This window comes from Neomonachus schauinslandi, chromosome 1, assembly GCF_002201575.2.
Source record: "Neomonachus schauinslandi chromosome 1, ASM220157v2, whole genome shotgun sequence".
Classification (NCBI taxonomy): domain Eukaryota; kingdom Metazoa; phylum Chordata; class Mammalia; order Carnivora; family Phocidae; genus Neomonachus; species Neomonachus schauinslandi.
This window is the reverse complement of record NC_058403.1, coordinates 208,443,460-208,459,903: the sequence shown is the minus strand read 5'-3', so window position 1 is coordinate 208,459,903 and position 16,444 is coordinate 208,443,460. Positions and strand designations below refer to the sequence as shown.

At 49.0% G+C, this 16,444-nt stretch overlaps 1 protein-coding gene across 3 annotated transcripts in view; it reads left to right on the top strand.

The window, feature by feature from the left end:
• The window catches only part of INSR (insulin receptor), a 125,035-nt gene that overhangs the window by 11,792 nt on the left and 96,799 nt on the right, over nucleotides 1-16,444 (top strand). For all 3 annotated transcript variants that reach the window (XM_021704960.2, XM_044915489.1, XM_021704961.2), the window contains exon 2: nucleotides 7,369-7,920. In XM_021704960.2, coding sequence (XP_021560635.1) covers nucleotides 7,369-7,920 — 552 coding nt within the window. The remainder of the gene's footprint in view (nucleotides 1-7,368; nucleotides 7,921-16,444) is intronic.

Sequence of the window (16,444 nt, the reverse complement as noted above, 5' to 3'; positions counted from 1 at the left end):
GACCAAGTCAAATAGCTCATTTCTGTGATCTCTTCTGGCCGCTGAAGTTCTCCTTGAAGGCATCCTCTTTTTTTAAAGATTTTATTTATTTGATAGAGAGAGACACAGTGACAGAGGGAACACAAGCAGGGGGAGTGAGAGAGGGAGAAGCAGGCTTCCCACTGAGCAGGGAGCCCGATGCGGGGCTCGATCCCAGGACCCTGGGATCATGACCTGAGCCGAAGGCAGACGCCCAACGACTGAGCCACCCAGGCGCCCCGGCATCCTCTTGGTTATATTTTAAGTTGACTTAGGTAGTTGATAGCGACTAACTAGTCTGAGAGATCCAGGAATCTGGATGTGTACTAATCCCTGTGGCACTTCCATCCTTGGAACAATGTTGGGCACGGAGCAGGGCCTCCTCAAATATTTGCTGAAGGAGTGAACAAAGGAAATGATCTTTAACAAGATTTCTCTGGGTTGTCATAGCAGGAAAACTGTTTCACTGTTTCCTGATATTTGTCACATGTACCCGCTTCTTCATTAGGCGTGTTTTTGAAGGAACAAAGATGGTAAAACCGTAACATAGTTACAGCATAGACTTTGCATGTAATTGCAAGGTTGCAAACTTCGTGCCACCACTTAAAACTCAAGCCTGGGTGAGTCTCGATTTGCTTGTCACACAAATGGGCATGAAAATGCACCTCCTCCGGGGATTATTTTTAGAATTCAGTGAGCCAGAGAGTGGGCCAGGTACTTTATATAGTAAGTGCTCAGAAAACACAGTAGCCCCCCCTTATCCGCCGGGGATGTGTTCCAGGAGCCCCAGTGGATGCGTGAAACCATGATAGTCCTGAGCCCCACAGATGCTCTGTTTATTTTCTATACTCACATACCTATGTTATGTGACTAACGGGTGTGTAGCGTACACAGCTTGGAGGGGCTGGACAAAGGGATGATTCACATACCGGGCGAAACAGGGTGGCGTGAGATTTCATCAAGCTCCTCAGAATCGTGGGCAATTCAAAACTTATGAATTGTTTATTTCAGGAATTTTCCATTTAATATTTTCTGACTGCAGTTGACCATGGGTAACCGAACCTACGGATAACAGGGGACTACTGTATTAGCAGTCGCTGGATCCCCCAATGCCCCTGCTCCTCATTGTCCTCTCCCAGCTCTCCCCGTGTATAGAGGGCTGGCTAGCCAGGTACCACTTATTAAGTACCTGAAGCATTCTTCGGTTCCCACCCAGAGGTATTAAAAGCCAGCAGAAGGCCCTGTATTTATTTCTGGCACCATTTCTAACATCCTCGGGGTATTTTCTGTCCCGACAGTAAATTGCTCTATTGTTTAATAGATAGGGACACACACAGCTTTAATGAGTTGAGTGAGATTCATTGGAGACTTTAAAAAAGCAGTTCTTTATTGTTCCCTACTATTATAGTCGTTCAATTTTTTATAACAGCTTTATTGAGCTATGATTCAACACCATACAATTCACCTATTTAAAGTTTACAATTCAGTGGCTCTTACTTCATTCACTGAGTTGTGCAACCATCACTACAGTCCATTTTAGAACATTTTTGGTGCTCCAAAGAGAAACCCCATCCTCGTTAGCTGTCCCTCCTCATTCCTTTCTCTCCAGCCCCTGGGAACCACTAATCTACTTTCTGTCTCTGTAGGTTTGCCTCTTCTGGACATTCCGTGTAAATGGAATCATAGCACATGTGGTCTTTTGTGACTGGCTTCTTTCACTGAGCATCAGGTTTTCAGGCTACGTCCACGTTGTTGCTCATATCAGAGCTTCATTCCTTCTTATGGCTGAATCGTATTTCATTGTATGGATATGCCACATCTTGTTTATCCATTCATTGGCTGATGGACATTGGGCTGTCTCCACTTCTTGGCTATTATGAATAATGCTCCAGGGGACATTTGTATACACGCATACGTCGTTTTATTGCACTCCACTTATTCATGCTTTGCAGATACTGCGCTTTTTACAAGTTGAAGGTTTGTGGCAAGCCTGCGTCGAGCAAGTCTATCTGCCCCATTTTTCCAAAGCATTTGCTCACTTCGTGTGTCCATGTCATTTTTGCTAATTCTCACAATATTTCAGACTTTTTCATTATATTGGTTTGGTGATCGGTGATCGGTGATTATGACTCACCAAAAGCTCAGATGATCATTACCTTTTTTTAGCAGTGAATTGTTTTTTAATTAAGGGGCGTACATTTGTTTTAGTCATAATGCTATTGCACACTTCATAGACTATAGTATAATGTGAATACAACTTTTTTCTTTTTTTAGAGGGGGAGGGAGGGGCAGAGGCAGAGTGAGAGAGAATCTTTTTTTTTGGTCAAGTTCAAAATCAGATGAGTTTATTTTATTTTTTAAAGATTTTATTTATTTGAGAGAGAGAGCGAGCGAGCAAGCGAGCAAGCAAGCACACACAAGCAGGGGGAGCAGCAGGCAGAGGGAGAGGGAGAAGCAGGCTCCCCAGCGAAGAGGGAGCCTGACGTGGGACTCAGTCCCAGCACCCTGGGATCATGACCTGAGCTGAAGACAGACGCTCAACTAACTGAACCACCTGGGCGCACCACGGGAGAGAGAGAGAATCTTAAGCAGCCTCCATGCCCAGCATGAGCCTGACGTGGGACTTAATCTTATGAGCCTGAGTCATGACCCCAGCCGAAATCAAGAGTCGGATGCCTAACCGACTGAGTCACCCAGGTTCCCCAAATATAACCTTTTTTTTTTTTAAAGATTTTATTTATTTATTTGACAGAGAGACAGCGAGAGAGGGAACACAAACAGGGGGAGCGGGGAGAGGGAGAAGCAGGCTCCCCGCTGAGCAGGGAGCCCGACGAGGGGCTCGATCCCAGGACCCTGGGATCATGACCTGAGCTGAAGGCAGACGCTTGATGACTGAGCCACCCAGGTGCCCCTGTCATTTTTTTTTTAAAGATTTTATTGATTTATTTGACAGAGAGAGAGAGAGAGAGAGAGAGAGAGAGCAGGAACACAAGCAGGGGGAGTGGGAGAGGGAGAAGCAGGCTTCCTGACGAGCAGGGAGCCCTATGCAGGGCTCGATCCCAGGACCCTGGGATCATGACCTGAGCCGAAGGCAGACGCTTAATGACTGAGCCACCCAGGCACCCCTAAAATATTTTTATTTATTTATTTGGCAGAGACACAGTGAGAGAGGGAACACAAACAGGGGGAGTGGGGAGAGGGAGAAGCAGGCTCCCCGCTGAGCAGGGAGCCCGACGAGGGGCTCGATCCCAGGACCCTGGGATCATGACCTGAGCCGAAGGCAGACGCTTGACGACTGAGCCACCCAGGCGCCCCTGTCATTTTTTCTTAAAAGATTTTATTGATTTATTTGACAGAGAGAGAGAGAGCGAGAGCAGGAACACAAGCAGGGGGAGCGGGGAGAGGGAGAAGCAGGCTCCCCACTGAGCAGGGAGCCCGACGAGGGGCTCGATCCCAGGACCCTGGGATCATGACCTGAGCCGAAGGCAGACGCTTGACGACTGAGCCACCCAGGCGCCCTAAAAATGATTTTTTTTTTTTTTTTTGACAGAGAGAGAGACAGCAAGAGAGGGAACACAAGCAGGGGGAGTGCGAGAGAGAGAAGCAGGCTTCCCGCGGAGCAGGGAGCCTGATGCGGGGCTCGATCCCAGGACCCTGGGATCAAGACCTGAGCCGAAGGCAGACGCTTGATGACTGAGCCGCCCAGGCGCCCCCAAATATAACTTTTTTATGCACTGGGGAAGCCAAGAAATTCATTCGATGCATTTTATCGAGATGCTTGCTTTATTGTGGTGGTCTGGAACCGAACCCGCAGTATCTCCAAGGAATGCCTATACAAGTTTCTGTGTGGTTGTGTTTTCATTTCTCTTGGGTATCTACCTAGGAGTGGAATTGCTGGGTCACGTGGTAACTCTTTGCTTAATGGTTTGAAGAATCGCCAGACTTTCCCACAGCAGCTGCATCATTTTATGTTCCCACCAGTGAAGTACGAGGGTTCCAATTGCTCTGCATCCTTGACAACACTTGTTATCGTCCCTCTCTGACTTCAGCCATCCTCGTGGGAGTGAAGTGGTGTCTCATTGTGGCTTGGATTTGCATTTCCCTGGTGTTCAACAGTTGAATGAACGTTCATCCCTGGTTTTGGTCCTGCCACAGCCTGGGGAGGATGGCGGGCAGGTGTTTTTGGTTCCTGCACCGTAAAATTTTAGGGCGTGCGTGTGAAACACAGGATGAGGTTCAGGTTTGAGGAGCCCAGAACGGTGGCCAAACCTACGCCTTAAGTTGCCAGAGAAAAGGCAGAGCACCCGGCTAAATTTGAATTTCCTATAAACAACAGTTTCTTTTTTTTTTTTTTAAAGATTTTATTTATTTATTTGAGAGAGAGAGAATGAGAGACAGAGAGCATGAGAGGGAGGAGGGTCAGAGGGAGAAGCAGACTCCCTGCCGAGCAGGGAGCCTGATGCGGGACTCGATCCCGGGACTCTAGGATCATGACCTGAGCCGAAGGCAGTCGCTTAACCAACTGAGCCACCCAGGCGCCCTAAACAATAGTTTCTAAGGATCAGTATGCTCCAAACATTGCAGGGGTTGTAGTTATCCTAAAGAAATACTTGTTGCTTATCTGAAATTGAAATTTAACTGGGCATCCTGCATTTTTATTCGTCAGATCTGGCACCCCTGCCGGCCGCTGGTCGGGTGGGGACAGGGCTTGTGGGAGACGTCAGAGGCGCCATACCTGGGGCGACCTCTGTATGTGGATGTTTGGATGTGACTGCAGCTGGGAGCTGTGTGTGGGGCTCGAACCGGTGTCCTCGTCCCAACTTCCTAGCTAGTAGATGAGTTTGTGCGTGTATTTTCACTTGATTTAGCCTAATCTGCATAGAACGTGACTAAGGAACATTGCAAATTTACTCCCCCAATTGTTTGCTTTGCTTTGGTGTGTGTGTGTGTGTTTCTTTCTTCCTAATTTGTGCTTCTTTTGCGAGTTGTTCTCAGGGTAGTTTTTTTTTTTTTTTTTTTTTAATTTGCGAGAGAGAGAATGAGAGACAGAGAGCATGAGAGGGAGGAGGGTCAGAGGGAGAAGCAGACTCCCTGCTGAGCAGGGAGCCTGATGTGGGACTCGATCCTGAGACTCCAGGATCATGACCTGAGCCGAAGACAGTCACTTAACCAACTGAGCCACCCAGGCGCCCTCAGGGTAGATTTTTAAGAGGATTTTCTACTATTCTTTAGAATAATCTATTTGCCTCAAAGATACTGGGGGACGGGTTAGTGTCTTAGAATATAGTAAGTAGAGATTGTATACTGAGCCTTATATTCCAGGTGTTGAGGGGTGTGTGTGTGTGTGTGTGTGTGTGTGTGTGTGTGTGTGTGTGTTTTGGCAAGGAAAAACTGTCTCAAGAGTTTGATTCCGATGAATGTTAACTCGAGTTTAAGGGGCACAAGGAGAAGGAAAAGCTTCTAATAGATATATGGGAGAAAGGAAATCAGAGAAGGCTGCCTGGAAGAGGTGGCGTTTGAGCTGGATCTTGAAGGGTGATAGGCTGGATTTAGAAACACAGAGCTAAGGCATAAAGGGGCTTTGAGAGCCGACAGAGCTAGGGCTGCCCTGTCCAGTACAGTAGCCACTAGCTGCACGTGTCCATTTCCATTTAAATTAACTAAAGTAAAATTAAAAATTCAGTTCCTCAGCCTTTTTTTTTTTAAGATTTTATTTATTTATTCGACAGAGAGAGATACAGCGAGAGAGGGAACACAAGCAGGGGGAGTGGGAGAGGGAGAAGCAGGCTTCCCGCAGAGCAGGGAGCCCGATGTGGGGCTCGATCCCAGAACCCTGGGATCATGACCTGAGCCGAAGGCAGATGCTCAACGACTGAGCCACCCAGGCGCCCACTCTGTGTTCAGTTTAAATGACCCGTTTTTGTTTTTATTGGAACTCAGAGCAGATATAGAACATTGGTATCAGTGCTGAAAGTTCTGTTGGACAGCATTGGACTAGGACAAGGGTTACCAACTGCAGCCCCAGGAATGAAACTCCAGGCCACCACCTGTTTTTGTAAATAAAGTTTTATTGGAACACAGCCACATCCACTCATTCACATACTGTCTCCGCCTGCTTTGGAGCTACGATGTCAGAGTGGAGTAGTTTCTACCCAGACCGTCTCACCACAAAGCCGAACGTATTTACTGTCTGAGCTAGGGAAGTGAAGGCACAGAGCCCCGAGATGATTGTGATATGTTCGGGAGAAATAAACCACAGCAAGATAGCTGGCGTTAATTGAGCACCTACTGTGTGCTGGGCACTGCTTGCATGCCTGTTACCCCACTCACTGCTTCCCATAGGTCATGTTACAAGGGGAGGACACTGAGCCTTGGAGGTGTGTGAGTGGTGGGCAGCCTCTTCAGCATGGCGCAGGGGAGTGAGTGAGGGGGGAGCCCTGAGGGCTGGCAGGGAGAAGTGCAGGGTCATGGGGAGCCAGGGAGGGTGCTGGAGCCCGGGAAGGACCACCTTCAGGAGATGGGCATGCAGGGTGTTTGTGCGGGGGAGATCAGGTAACAGGGAACAAGGAAGGCAGGTTGGGAAGGAGAGACCTCGAAATAGGAGAATTGACAAAACAAATTCAGCTCTCCTTGCCCCATTTTGATGCGGGCACCTTTATCCTCCTAAAGCCAAGTCTTTTGAAGATCTCCAGTGTTGACTCACCAGGCACAGCTCCCCTTTCCCTTCTGCACCTGCTGCCTTACTCAATCCCGTGTAGTCCCAAGGTCTCCACTGCATGATAATTCGATGCGATGGTTCTCAGGCTGCTCACAGGTCCCACCAAAGGAGTTATGTTCTTTGCCTTCTGGAAGTGATGACTTAGGCACAGACACTGTAGAGAAAACCACTCATCATCAGGGCTCGCTAATTTGCAGGGACCCAGGCAGAGTGAAAATGTGGGGCCCCTTGCTCAAAAATGATTAAGGATTTCAAGATGGATGGAAGAGCATTGAGCCAAGGGTTGGGCCCTCCTGAGTGAGCCCCACGACTCAGGTTGCACACCCGCGAAGCTGGGCCTGCCACTAATTCTTTTTTTTTTTTAAAGATTTTATTTATTTATTTGACAGAGACACAGCGAGAGAGGGAACACAAGCAGGGGGAGTGGGAGAGGGAGAAGCAGGCTTCCCGCCGAGCAGGGAGCCCCATGCAGGGCTCGATCCCAGGACCCCGGGATCATGACCTGAGCCGAAGGCAGACGCTTAACGACTGAGCCACCCAGGCGCCCCCAGCTGGGCCTGCCACTAATTCTTATAACCCATCCATGGCATGTTTGCTCACCTGTCTTGCTTTCTGCTTGTTTTCACTTCTAGTGTGCCCTGGCATGGATATCCGGAACAACCTCACGAGGTTGCATGAGCTGGCCAACTGCTCGGTCATTGAAGGACATTTGCAGATACTGTTGATGTTCAAAACGAGGCCCGAGGATTTCCGAGACCTCAGTTTCCCCAAACTCATCATGATCACTGATTACTTGCTGCTTTTCCGGGTCTATGGGCTGGAGAGTCTGAAGGACCTGTTCCCCAACCTCACGGTCATCCGGGGCTCGCGTCTCTTCTTCAACTATGCGCTGGTCATCTTCGAGATGGTTCACCTGAAGGAGCTTGGCCTCTACAGCTTGATGAACATTACCCGGGGCTCCGTCCGCATTGAGAAGAACAATGAGCTCTGCTACCTGGCCACCATCGACTGGTCGCGCATCCTGGATTCTGTGGAGGATAATTACATTGTGCTGAACAAAGATGACAACGAGGAGTGTGGGGACATTTGTCCAGGCACTGCAAAGGGCAAGACCAACTGCCCCGCCACTGTCATCAACGGGCAGTTTGTCGAGCGGTGTTGGACACACAGCCACTGCCAGAAAGGTATGCTGGGGTACACAGGGCTTTCGGCTGCTTCTCACGCCTCGTTCTTTAGCGAGAAGCTGGAGGCCTTTCCTAGACCAGGGGGTGGCACATTTTTTCTGCAGAGGCTCTGGTAGTAAATACTTTCGACTTTGCAGGCTGTGTGGTCTCCTGTTAGAACCCCTCAGCGCGGCCATGGCAACACATCAACACGTGGGCATGGCTGTGTTTCAATAAAACTTTACTGACAAGACAAGTTGTGGGCCAGGTTTTGCCAACTCCTGTGCTAGACAGTTGAATGTTCCTCTTGCTTGGGAGGGGGTGGGGGCAGACGAGCATGGACTTTGTTGTGGAAAAAAAAAAAAGTTTATCTCTTGTCTGATTATAGAAGTAAGATTGCTCAGGGTAGACGTTTGGGAAAAGAAATCGATAAAGGAAACACAACAGCAGCCCTTATTCCACAGTTAGTGGGAGTACTTCCTTCTCGTGGTTCTGTTGTGTCTTTATTTACTTACCTTTCCCTGTCTTTGGGCATTTAGGTGATTTCCAGTTTTTCTAAAGAGAAGGATGAACATTTTGGGGTCAGAGCTCTATCAAGCATTTGTTTCTTTGGGCCTTGCTTTTCCAGAAGTGAAATTTCTGGGCCAAAGGCTCTTGATACCAGTTGCCAAATGACTTTCTGGAAATGTTGTACCGATGGGCACCCCTCCTAGCACTGGCCGAGAGGGAACACCTTGGCCAGCTTTGAGTGTTGCTCAAAACATTGTTCATAATTTACTGCAGGGAGGAGCCGAGGTGTTGTAACTGTATTTGCATTTCTTTGATTGCTATCCGGGTTGAGCCTTTTAAAACATGTTTATTTATCATTTGGGTTTTCTCTTCCTGTTCGTATCCTCTGTTCGTTTATCTTTTAGTACTTTAGTGGTTTTCGAAGTACTACTCTACGTGAGGTTTTCATAGATGAAGACTATTGACCCTTTGGCCAAATTTTTTTTTTTTTTTTAAGATTTTATTTATTTATTCGACAGAGACAGAGAGACAGCGAGAGCGGGAACACAAGCAGGGGGAGTGGGAGAGGGAGAAGCAGGCTTCCCGCTGAGCAGGGAGCCCGATGTGGGGCTCGATCCCAGGGCCCTGGGATCATGACCTGAGCCGAAGGTAGACGCTTAACGACTGAGCCACCCAGGCACCCTGGCCAGATGGGTTTTCAGGCCTTTTTGTTCAGTGGTGAAAATGCTCTGGATCGCCGGCTGTTGCCAGAGAAGCTTCAGATGTTTATGGAGTCCAGAGTGGGATCTTTGCATGCCTCTCATGTTGTTAGGTTATGTTTAGAAAGTCCTTTTCCATCCACAAAATGATTTTTTCCCCAAATTCCCTATTTTAATTATCATTAAAAAAGATGCATCTGGGACATTTGGAATCTATCGGTGTGCATGATTCAAAGGGATGTCCCTCCCCCACCTCCCCAGTAACTTGTTGGGGTCTCACTGCTGTTTATTGCAGAAATTTACTCCTTTGGCTTTGATTTGGGGTCTGTTTCTGAATAGCCATCAATATGTTCCTGTACCAGGCCTGCTACTGTTCTCATCCCTATAGTTTTATAATGTTTTTGTAACCAGGAAGGCATGCTCCAAACACACACCCGTTACTTTTTTATTGTTTCGACTCTTTCATACATCGTGAAATTCCCTGGGAAGAGTTAGTGAGCATGAGATCGAGGTGGGAGAAAGTGATGGGGGTGGGGGTGGGGGTTGCTTAATGGTTGTATCACAAAAGATACAAGGGAAGGGAGAAAGGAGGGTTTTCTCGCCTGAGCCCAAAGCTCTCGGGAAGCCACACAAGGTGAGTCCTGAGTAGAATCCATGGAATTGTCCATGAGAAGCCATCGGAGCCCTGGGGAGGGGCCCTTCCAAGGCACAGGTGTTGGGTTGTAGGGTAGCAGAAGGTGAGAGTGGAGGCCACACGTCTTCTGAGAGGTTGGGCAATGAAGGGAAAGAGAGCCTCGTTGTTTGAGGATGGGGGAGGGTTCGATAATTATTATATTGTGGAGCAATCTTGGGGACGTCGGTAGGTCAGGGACAGAGAGAGAAGCTAAATCACAAAGTTGGGGCAAAGTCTCAGCAGAAGTAGAACGACTGCCTGTGGGTTTGGAATTTCGGAGAACAGGGAGGTTTCTGAGGTGGGGGTGGGCGGCAGGTAAGGGTGAATAAGCTGGGAGCAATGGCTTTGGGGGGGGGGTTGGCATCCACGGTGGTGAGGCCAGAAGAGGATGTCTAGGATCTACATTAGAGGCCACACGGCTACAGGGGAGCACTGTCATTCTCATGTTGGAGACCAGAGAAGTTACTTAACTTACCTAAGGCCACACAGCTAATGAAAGACAGCTGGGGTTCGTGCCAAGTCTGAGACACAAAAAAGGCATATTTTTTTGAGGGGGGGTGGTTGTCCCCTCTGTTTAGAAACAGTTAAGCCACTTGTAGTTGGGGCACCAGGGAAACAAGGAACACGCTTTTATTATTCCTGTGCTGAGGTCTCCAAATTTAGGTGCTTGTTTGAAATGCTCCAGGCTCTTGTGTCTTGTGATATAATTTAAGACATTCCTCTGTGGATTTATTTCTGTACACATTTTAGTCAAATTATCCAGAACGGTATTATCTGCAGAAATGTCCCTGGTGTGAGCAGTTTTTTGTGTTTTTTTGATTGTTTTTTGTTTTTTTCCCTAATCTTTTGCTTTTGAGAACAGACTTGTTTTTTCAGCACGGGCCTTTTGTCAGAGGGGAAGGTGTGGCTCTGTACATATTGCCGTGACCGACACCTGCTGAGGTACCTGGTTCCTGGCATCTGGCTTGGTCGTCACCTGCTCCTGGTGTGTGATCAGTGCCGAGGTCCCCTAGGCGAAGCATTGTCCTGTCCTAGGAGTAGCTGGTGAAATGAGTGTTCTTTGAACCAGCGCCCCTGTCTGCTGAGTACCACTCCGCTCTCGCCTTTTCTTTTCCCCTCAGTTTCTTTTATTGTGGGAAAATACACATAATATAAAACTTACCATCTTAAGTTTTTTTTTTTTTAAAGATCTGATATTTTTACTTATTATTATTTTTTAAAGTAAGCTTGATGCCCAACGCGGGGCTCCAACTCACGACCCCGAGATCAACAGTCACATGCATGCTCTACCATGTCAGCCAGCCAGGTGCCCTGCCATCTTAAATATATTTAAGTGCGTAGCCCAGCGGCACGAAGCACACTCACACTGTCCTGCAGCCACCCCCACCCTCCGTCTCCAGAACTTTCCGTTTCCCCCAAACTGAGACCCTGTCCCCATGAAGCACGGACTCCCTGCCCCCTGCCCCCTGGCTCCCACCCTCTACCTCCTGTCTGTGGATGGGACTCTCCTCGGGTCCTCATAGAAGTAGAATACTACAGTATTTGGACTTCTGTCACTGGCTTATTTCGCTGAGTCTGATGTCTTCAAGGTTCATCTGTGTTGTGTGTGTGTCGGAACTCTCCCTTCTTCAGGCTGACTGGTATTCCATTGTGTGGACGGACCACATTTACTTATCATCATCCATGGATGGGCACGTGGGTTCCTACCACATTTTAGCTACTGTGAATAAGGCTGCCGTGGACGTGGCTTTTTAAATGCTTATGTTACCTTGTGACCCTGGCTTTTGAAGGCTTATTTAATGTGCTGTGAGACTCGAACACAAAAACAGACCCAAATGAACCTTTATAGGGGATGCTCCCCTGTCTTAGGTGACGGACACTGGCCTATGAAAAACTCTCAACTCGTTTAGTTCTCTAGAATCCTCCCAAACACTTCCTGGAGGGGCCAGAGCCATTGTCTTTTTCTTGCATGATTGTCAGGCTTTGGAAGCTTTTGGGGTCTGGCCAGTGTTTGGGATGAAAGTGTTGGATTGTTCTCTGGACCCAGTTTATGCATTCTCTACAGTGTGCCCTCTTCTACCTGTTCTCAAAACAATGATGTTTTAAGCAGAGAAAGCAAAGGAAGATTAAAGGAAGGTCAAGGTAATTAAAAGGGAAGAAAAAAAAATCACTGTAGTGTGCGGCTGGAGGTGCTTCCTCTCTGTCGCCCTGCCAATGGATTTGGGGTGCAAATACCAGGAGAGGCCAAATGCGAGGGGGCCTTGGATGGGCAGAGTGGAGATGGAGTTTATGCAGGCTGGGTCACGAATCACCTTTACTGAGAGCCTACTATGTGCCGGGCATTGGGGTCCTTGGGGCCGCAGGGTGGGAACCAGCCCCCGCCTCCTCGGAGAGGACCTTCTGGTGGCAAATACGGACCTTGAATATGTGACGACACACTCTTGCTAGGAGAGTTACAGGAGAGGGCTCTGTGGGTGGGAGCATGGGTCGAAGCCCCAAACTTGCCTTCAGGGTCTGAGAATATCTCCCCTCCCCCTAACTGGTGTGTCATGAAGACCCCGAAGGTCGGCCTCACTGACCCTTTCCCAGGTGGTTACAAGAACTGCTTGGAGTCCTGTTTTGCTCTTCACTGGTCATGAGCCGGTTCAAGCCTCTGTCTCCTGATCCAAAAGATGGGGACAATGATGGGACCTGCTTGTCAGAGTTGCAGGTTGGGAGGAGGTGAGGTGGTGTAGGGGGTGCATTTAGCGCTGCGCCTGGCACTCCGTGAGTGTTCTGGAAGCTTCCTGGGAGCACCATGGCTGCGCTCTGCTTCTGAGCAGACCCGCTGCTAGGTGAATGCCTGCCAGGGTTTGGCTTTGGCTCTGATTTTGGGCTTGGGGCAGGCAGAGGAGAGCCCACTGCCCGACCCGCTGATGAGGGGGGCAGGGTGTTGGACCCACAGCACCGGAGGGAAGACCACTCTGCTCACCTGGGGCCTTGAGATGCTCCGGAGACCCCCAGCTCTGGGCTTTTGGGGGCATCAGAAGCCACAGAGCTTGCTTGACCAGCTGCTCTAGCCAAACCCACTGGCATTTTTTTTTTCTGGGCGGCCACCCCAGCTGCTCGCTGCCAGTCAGAGGGGTGGGTGAGGCCGGGGCCCACAGGGTGCCAGGAAACTGCCTGCGACGCCACATAGGACATCGGCGAGAGAGTAGGCGCAGGAGGCCGAGGAGGCCAGTCTCTCCTCCCCGGGTTTGGACTTCCTTCCATCTTTGTTTCAGGTTCTCTCAACGTTGGGGTGCTCTCTCTAGATTAAATATTAACTATTTAATTCCGCCTTTGGCATTTTAATGATCAGAACCTTCTTGGTAGTCAACGCCCTGTTCTAAGCGCTTGGCTGATGATGCTGCATTGAGCCCCCCCGCAATTCCTTCTCACGGACGAGGCCACGGAGGCCCCCCCAGAGGGTACGCCACTTGCCCTGGATCACACGGCTAGCGAACATTGGAGATGGGATTCCAGCTGGGGACCCAGGTGTTGGAGCCCAGAATTTGAGCTATTAAGCATTGTGCTCTCCTGCACTCCAGGTGGAGAGCTGGGGAAGTACGGAAGACAAAGAAATGGAGGGGCAGGGGAAGTCCCTGGAATTCTAGCCTGCCAACATTCTGGCTGCCTTTTCTTACAGCTCTTTTCATCCCCCCTTACAGTAGCTGCCTCCTCCATCAGGCTGGGATTTCTTGAAGACAGGGACTGTGGCATTTATTGCTGTGGCCCCAGCACCTATCAGGTAGAAAAGCAATGGCGTCTTTGACCACTCAGGCCTAGCCAGTGTTTACTGAGCACCTACTAAGTGCTAAGCATTTGACAGTGACAGCCCAGGAGAGGATATGATTCCCATTTTACAGAAGGGGAAACACTGAGGCCAGGGGAGTAATTCAGAACTTACTCTTGGAGACCTTGCTGGGAAATGGCTTGACCTCAGGCTTGTCGGGTGCCCTTGACCAGAGGTCAGCAAACTGACCCGCGGGGCAAATCTGACCCATCAAGTGATTTTTGTGTGGCCCATGAGCTAAGAATGCATTTTATATTTTAAAAAGTTGGGTGTGTGTGTGTGTGTAAATCTAAAGGATAATATTTTATGAGAGGTGAAAATGCTATGAAATTAACATTTCAGTGTCCCCAAATAAAGTTTCCTTGGAACACGGCCAAGCGCGCTCATATGTGCATTTACATAACGCCCGTGGCTGTGGTTGGTGCTGTGAATAGTTGCAACAGAGACTGTATAGCTCTTCGCAGAAAAAACTGTGCCGACCTTTGGTCTTGGCTATGCACCTTATAAAGATGAGGGGGCGTATTGGGGGGTGGAGGCTGGTTTCGCTGGAAATCGGGAGCATCCTAGCATCCGGCCAACGTGGTCACCTTGCCCCTTGCTGGCACCGAGGGGCACTGCGAGGTATGGCATGCCATCCTTACCTTACCTTACATCAGAAGCTCTTGTTTGGTTGGGGAGTCAAAAGGCAGGAGTGAATTAACCATCCAGGGCAGCCCAGCTGGCAGGAGATGTCACGAGGCAGGTAGGCGCCCCCCCCCCTTCCCGTTCCCCTCAAGTGAGTCATCAGATTGGTGGTTCAAGACATGTCTGTGAGCCAGAGCACCTGGAAATCACGATGTTCTCTAGATAATATTGCTGCAGAATATTGATAAATTAAATTCCTTTTTGTCACTGTGGTCCCTGCAGAAAACAGGGAAGTCTAACACATGCACACGGGTATTGAATAATAGTAATAAAAGATGGTGGATCGTGTAGCATGAGGGGCCATTTGAATTTGTCACCCATATTCCTTTTTGTTTTTGCCAACAATCTTTTTTTTGTTTAAAAGATTTTATTTATTTATTTGACAGAGAGAGAGACAGCAAGAGAGGGAACACAAGCAGGGGGAGTGGGAGAGGGAGAAGCAGGCTTCCCGCCGAGCAGGGAGCCCGATGGCGGGGCTCCATCCCAGGACCCTGGGATCATGACCTGAGCCGAAGGCAGTCGCCCAACCAACCGAGCCACCCAGGTGCCCCTTTGCCAACAATCTTTTAAAAAAAATCAAGGAGAGGACTAAAAGCACCAAACTGGGGCGGGGGAGGGGGGGAGGGGAAGCAACAATCCAGGGTCATGGTAATTTCCTTATCATGGAGATGATTGGAATTTTTAAAAGGAACTTCTGGTTTTGGAGATGACTGGATTTTGTGTAGCAGGAAAGAGCACGTGCTCCCGGTCCTGCCCAGGCTCGATGGATGACAAGTTGCCGTTGACATTTGTGGAAGGAGAGTGGTGGTTCCAGATTGGAGTGGTTTGGTTCGGCTGGCCAATGACGCTTAGAAAGAGGGGAAGAAGGAAGGGTGTTCCAGATGGGTGGGATGGCAATGATGAAAAACATAGATGCCTTTTGTGGGCAAGAGTAAGGAGGCTGCCTCATGCTGTGAAGAGCCTCAGACCATCGTGTGCTTTGGCTGCCAGATGTTTTCCTGTGGCCCAAGGGAGAGGTCATAAAGATTACTTTGGGGCTGTATTCCGGGTGGCCTGTTGCACTGATAGTGAGTGAACAGCTGTGCCGAGCCAGGCATGTTGCTGGGACCCCAAAGTCCTTGCTGAGTTGGAGAAAAAGTGAAAGACGTTCACTCTAAGGTTATAAGCTAGGTAGGCAGAAAGTGTTGGGGTAGCCTCCAGGATGCTGAGGGAAGAAGGTAGACCAGTTGACTGCATGGTTCCCTGGCATCTTGGGGACAGTACTGTCCAAATCTTCAGTAGTGAAGATTCAGACTTAAGTTTGGACGAGTGCCCGGCTTCCTGGAGAGGGCTTAAGGGATTCCAATTAACTACTTTTTCACCTAGAGAAGTAAATTGGCCCAATCCTTTGGAAGAAGGTGGTGTAGAGTTAAATACATAATTATGGAGAGGTGGCTGTCTGGTAACTTGGTAACTGGTCTGACAAGTTTTTCTTTTATTCCCTCCTCCTTGACGAAATTCATTGACCAGTTATTTCCCACCGTGTCACCAGGCCTTTTGTCAGAATTAAAATCTGTTCTTTGTGACTGAACACCTGAAATGCCGCAGGGAGGTCCCGGGGACCTCAGGTCCTGTTGGGCTTGGAAGCCAGCACCATGTGGTCGTCCTCCTCTCTCCACACACCTGTCCCTGATAGAATGTTTGCTTTCCCAGCGAAGAGTTTCAAAATTGTATCTTCTCTCTTCTCCTGCTCCCCGTATCCCCCCTCTCTCTGTCTCTCTCTCAGGCTTGGAGGGCGTTTGTGCTAGCTCAGGCTTAGAGATAAATAATGTTAAATAGGACACAAAAAAAAGAAAAAAAGAAAAACCCATTGCTTTCCTCTGGGGCCCCATTGTCTGTCATGGGTGGGGCCATATGGGTAGCAGTAATTGGGCTAATTTCCTCCAATTCTAAGTTTGGGAAGTGACCCAAGATCTCCCAACCCAGCCTCAAGCCACGGGACTCCGAGGCACGGGATGGAGCATGGATCAGTCGGCGCTGGGGGGCATCTGGTAGATAAAAGCCCACAATCGTCTAGTGCCTGGAGGGTTTTGGGTAGAGGGTCCTTTGACCTTTTCCTTATAGAAGTTTCTTTGCTTCTTTTTTTGTTTCATCAAGGAGGGTCTTGGGTCTTTAATGACCCCAGGC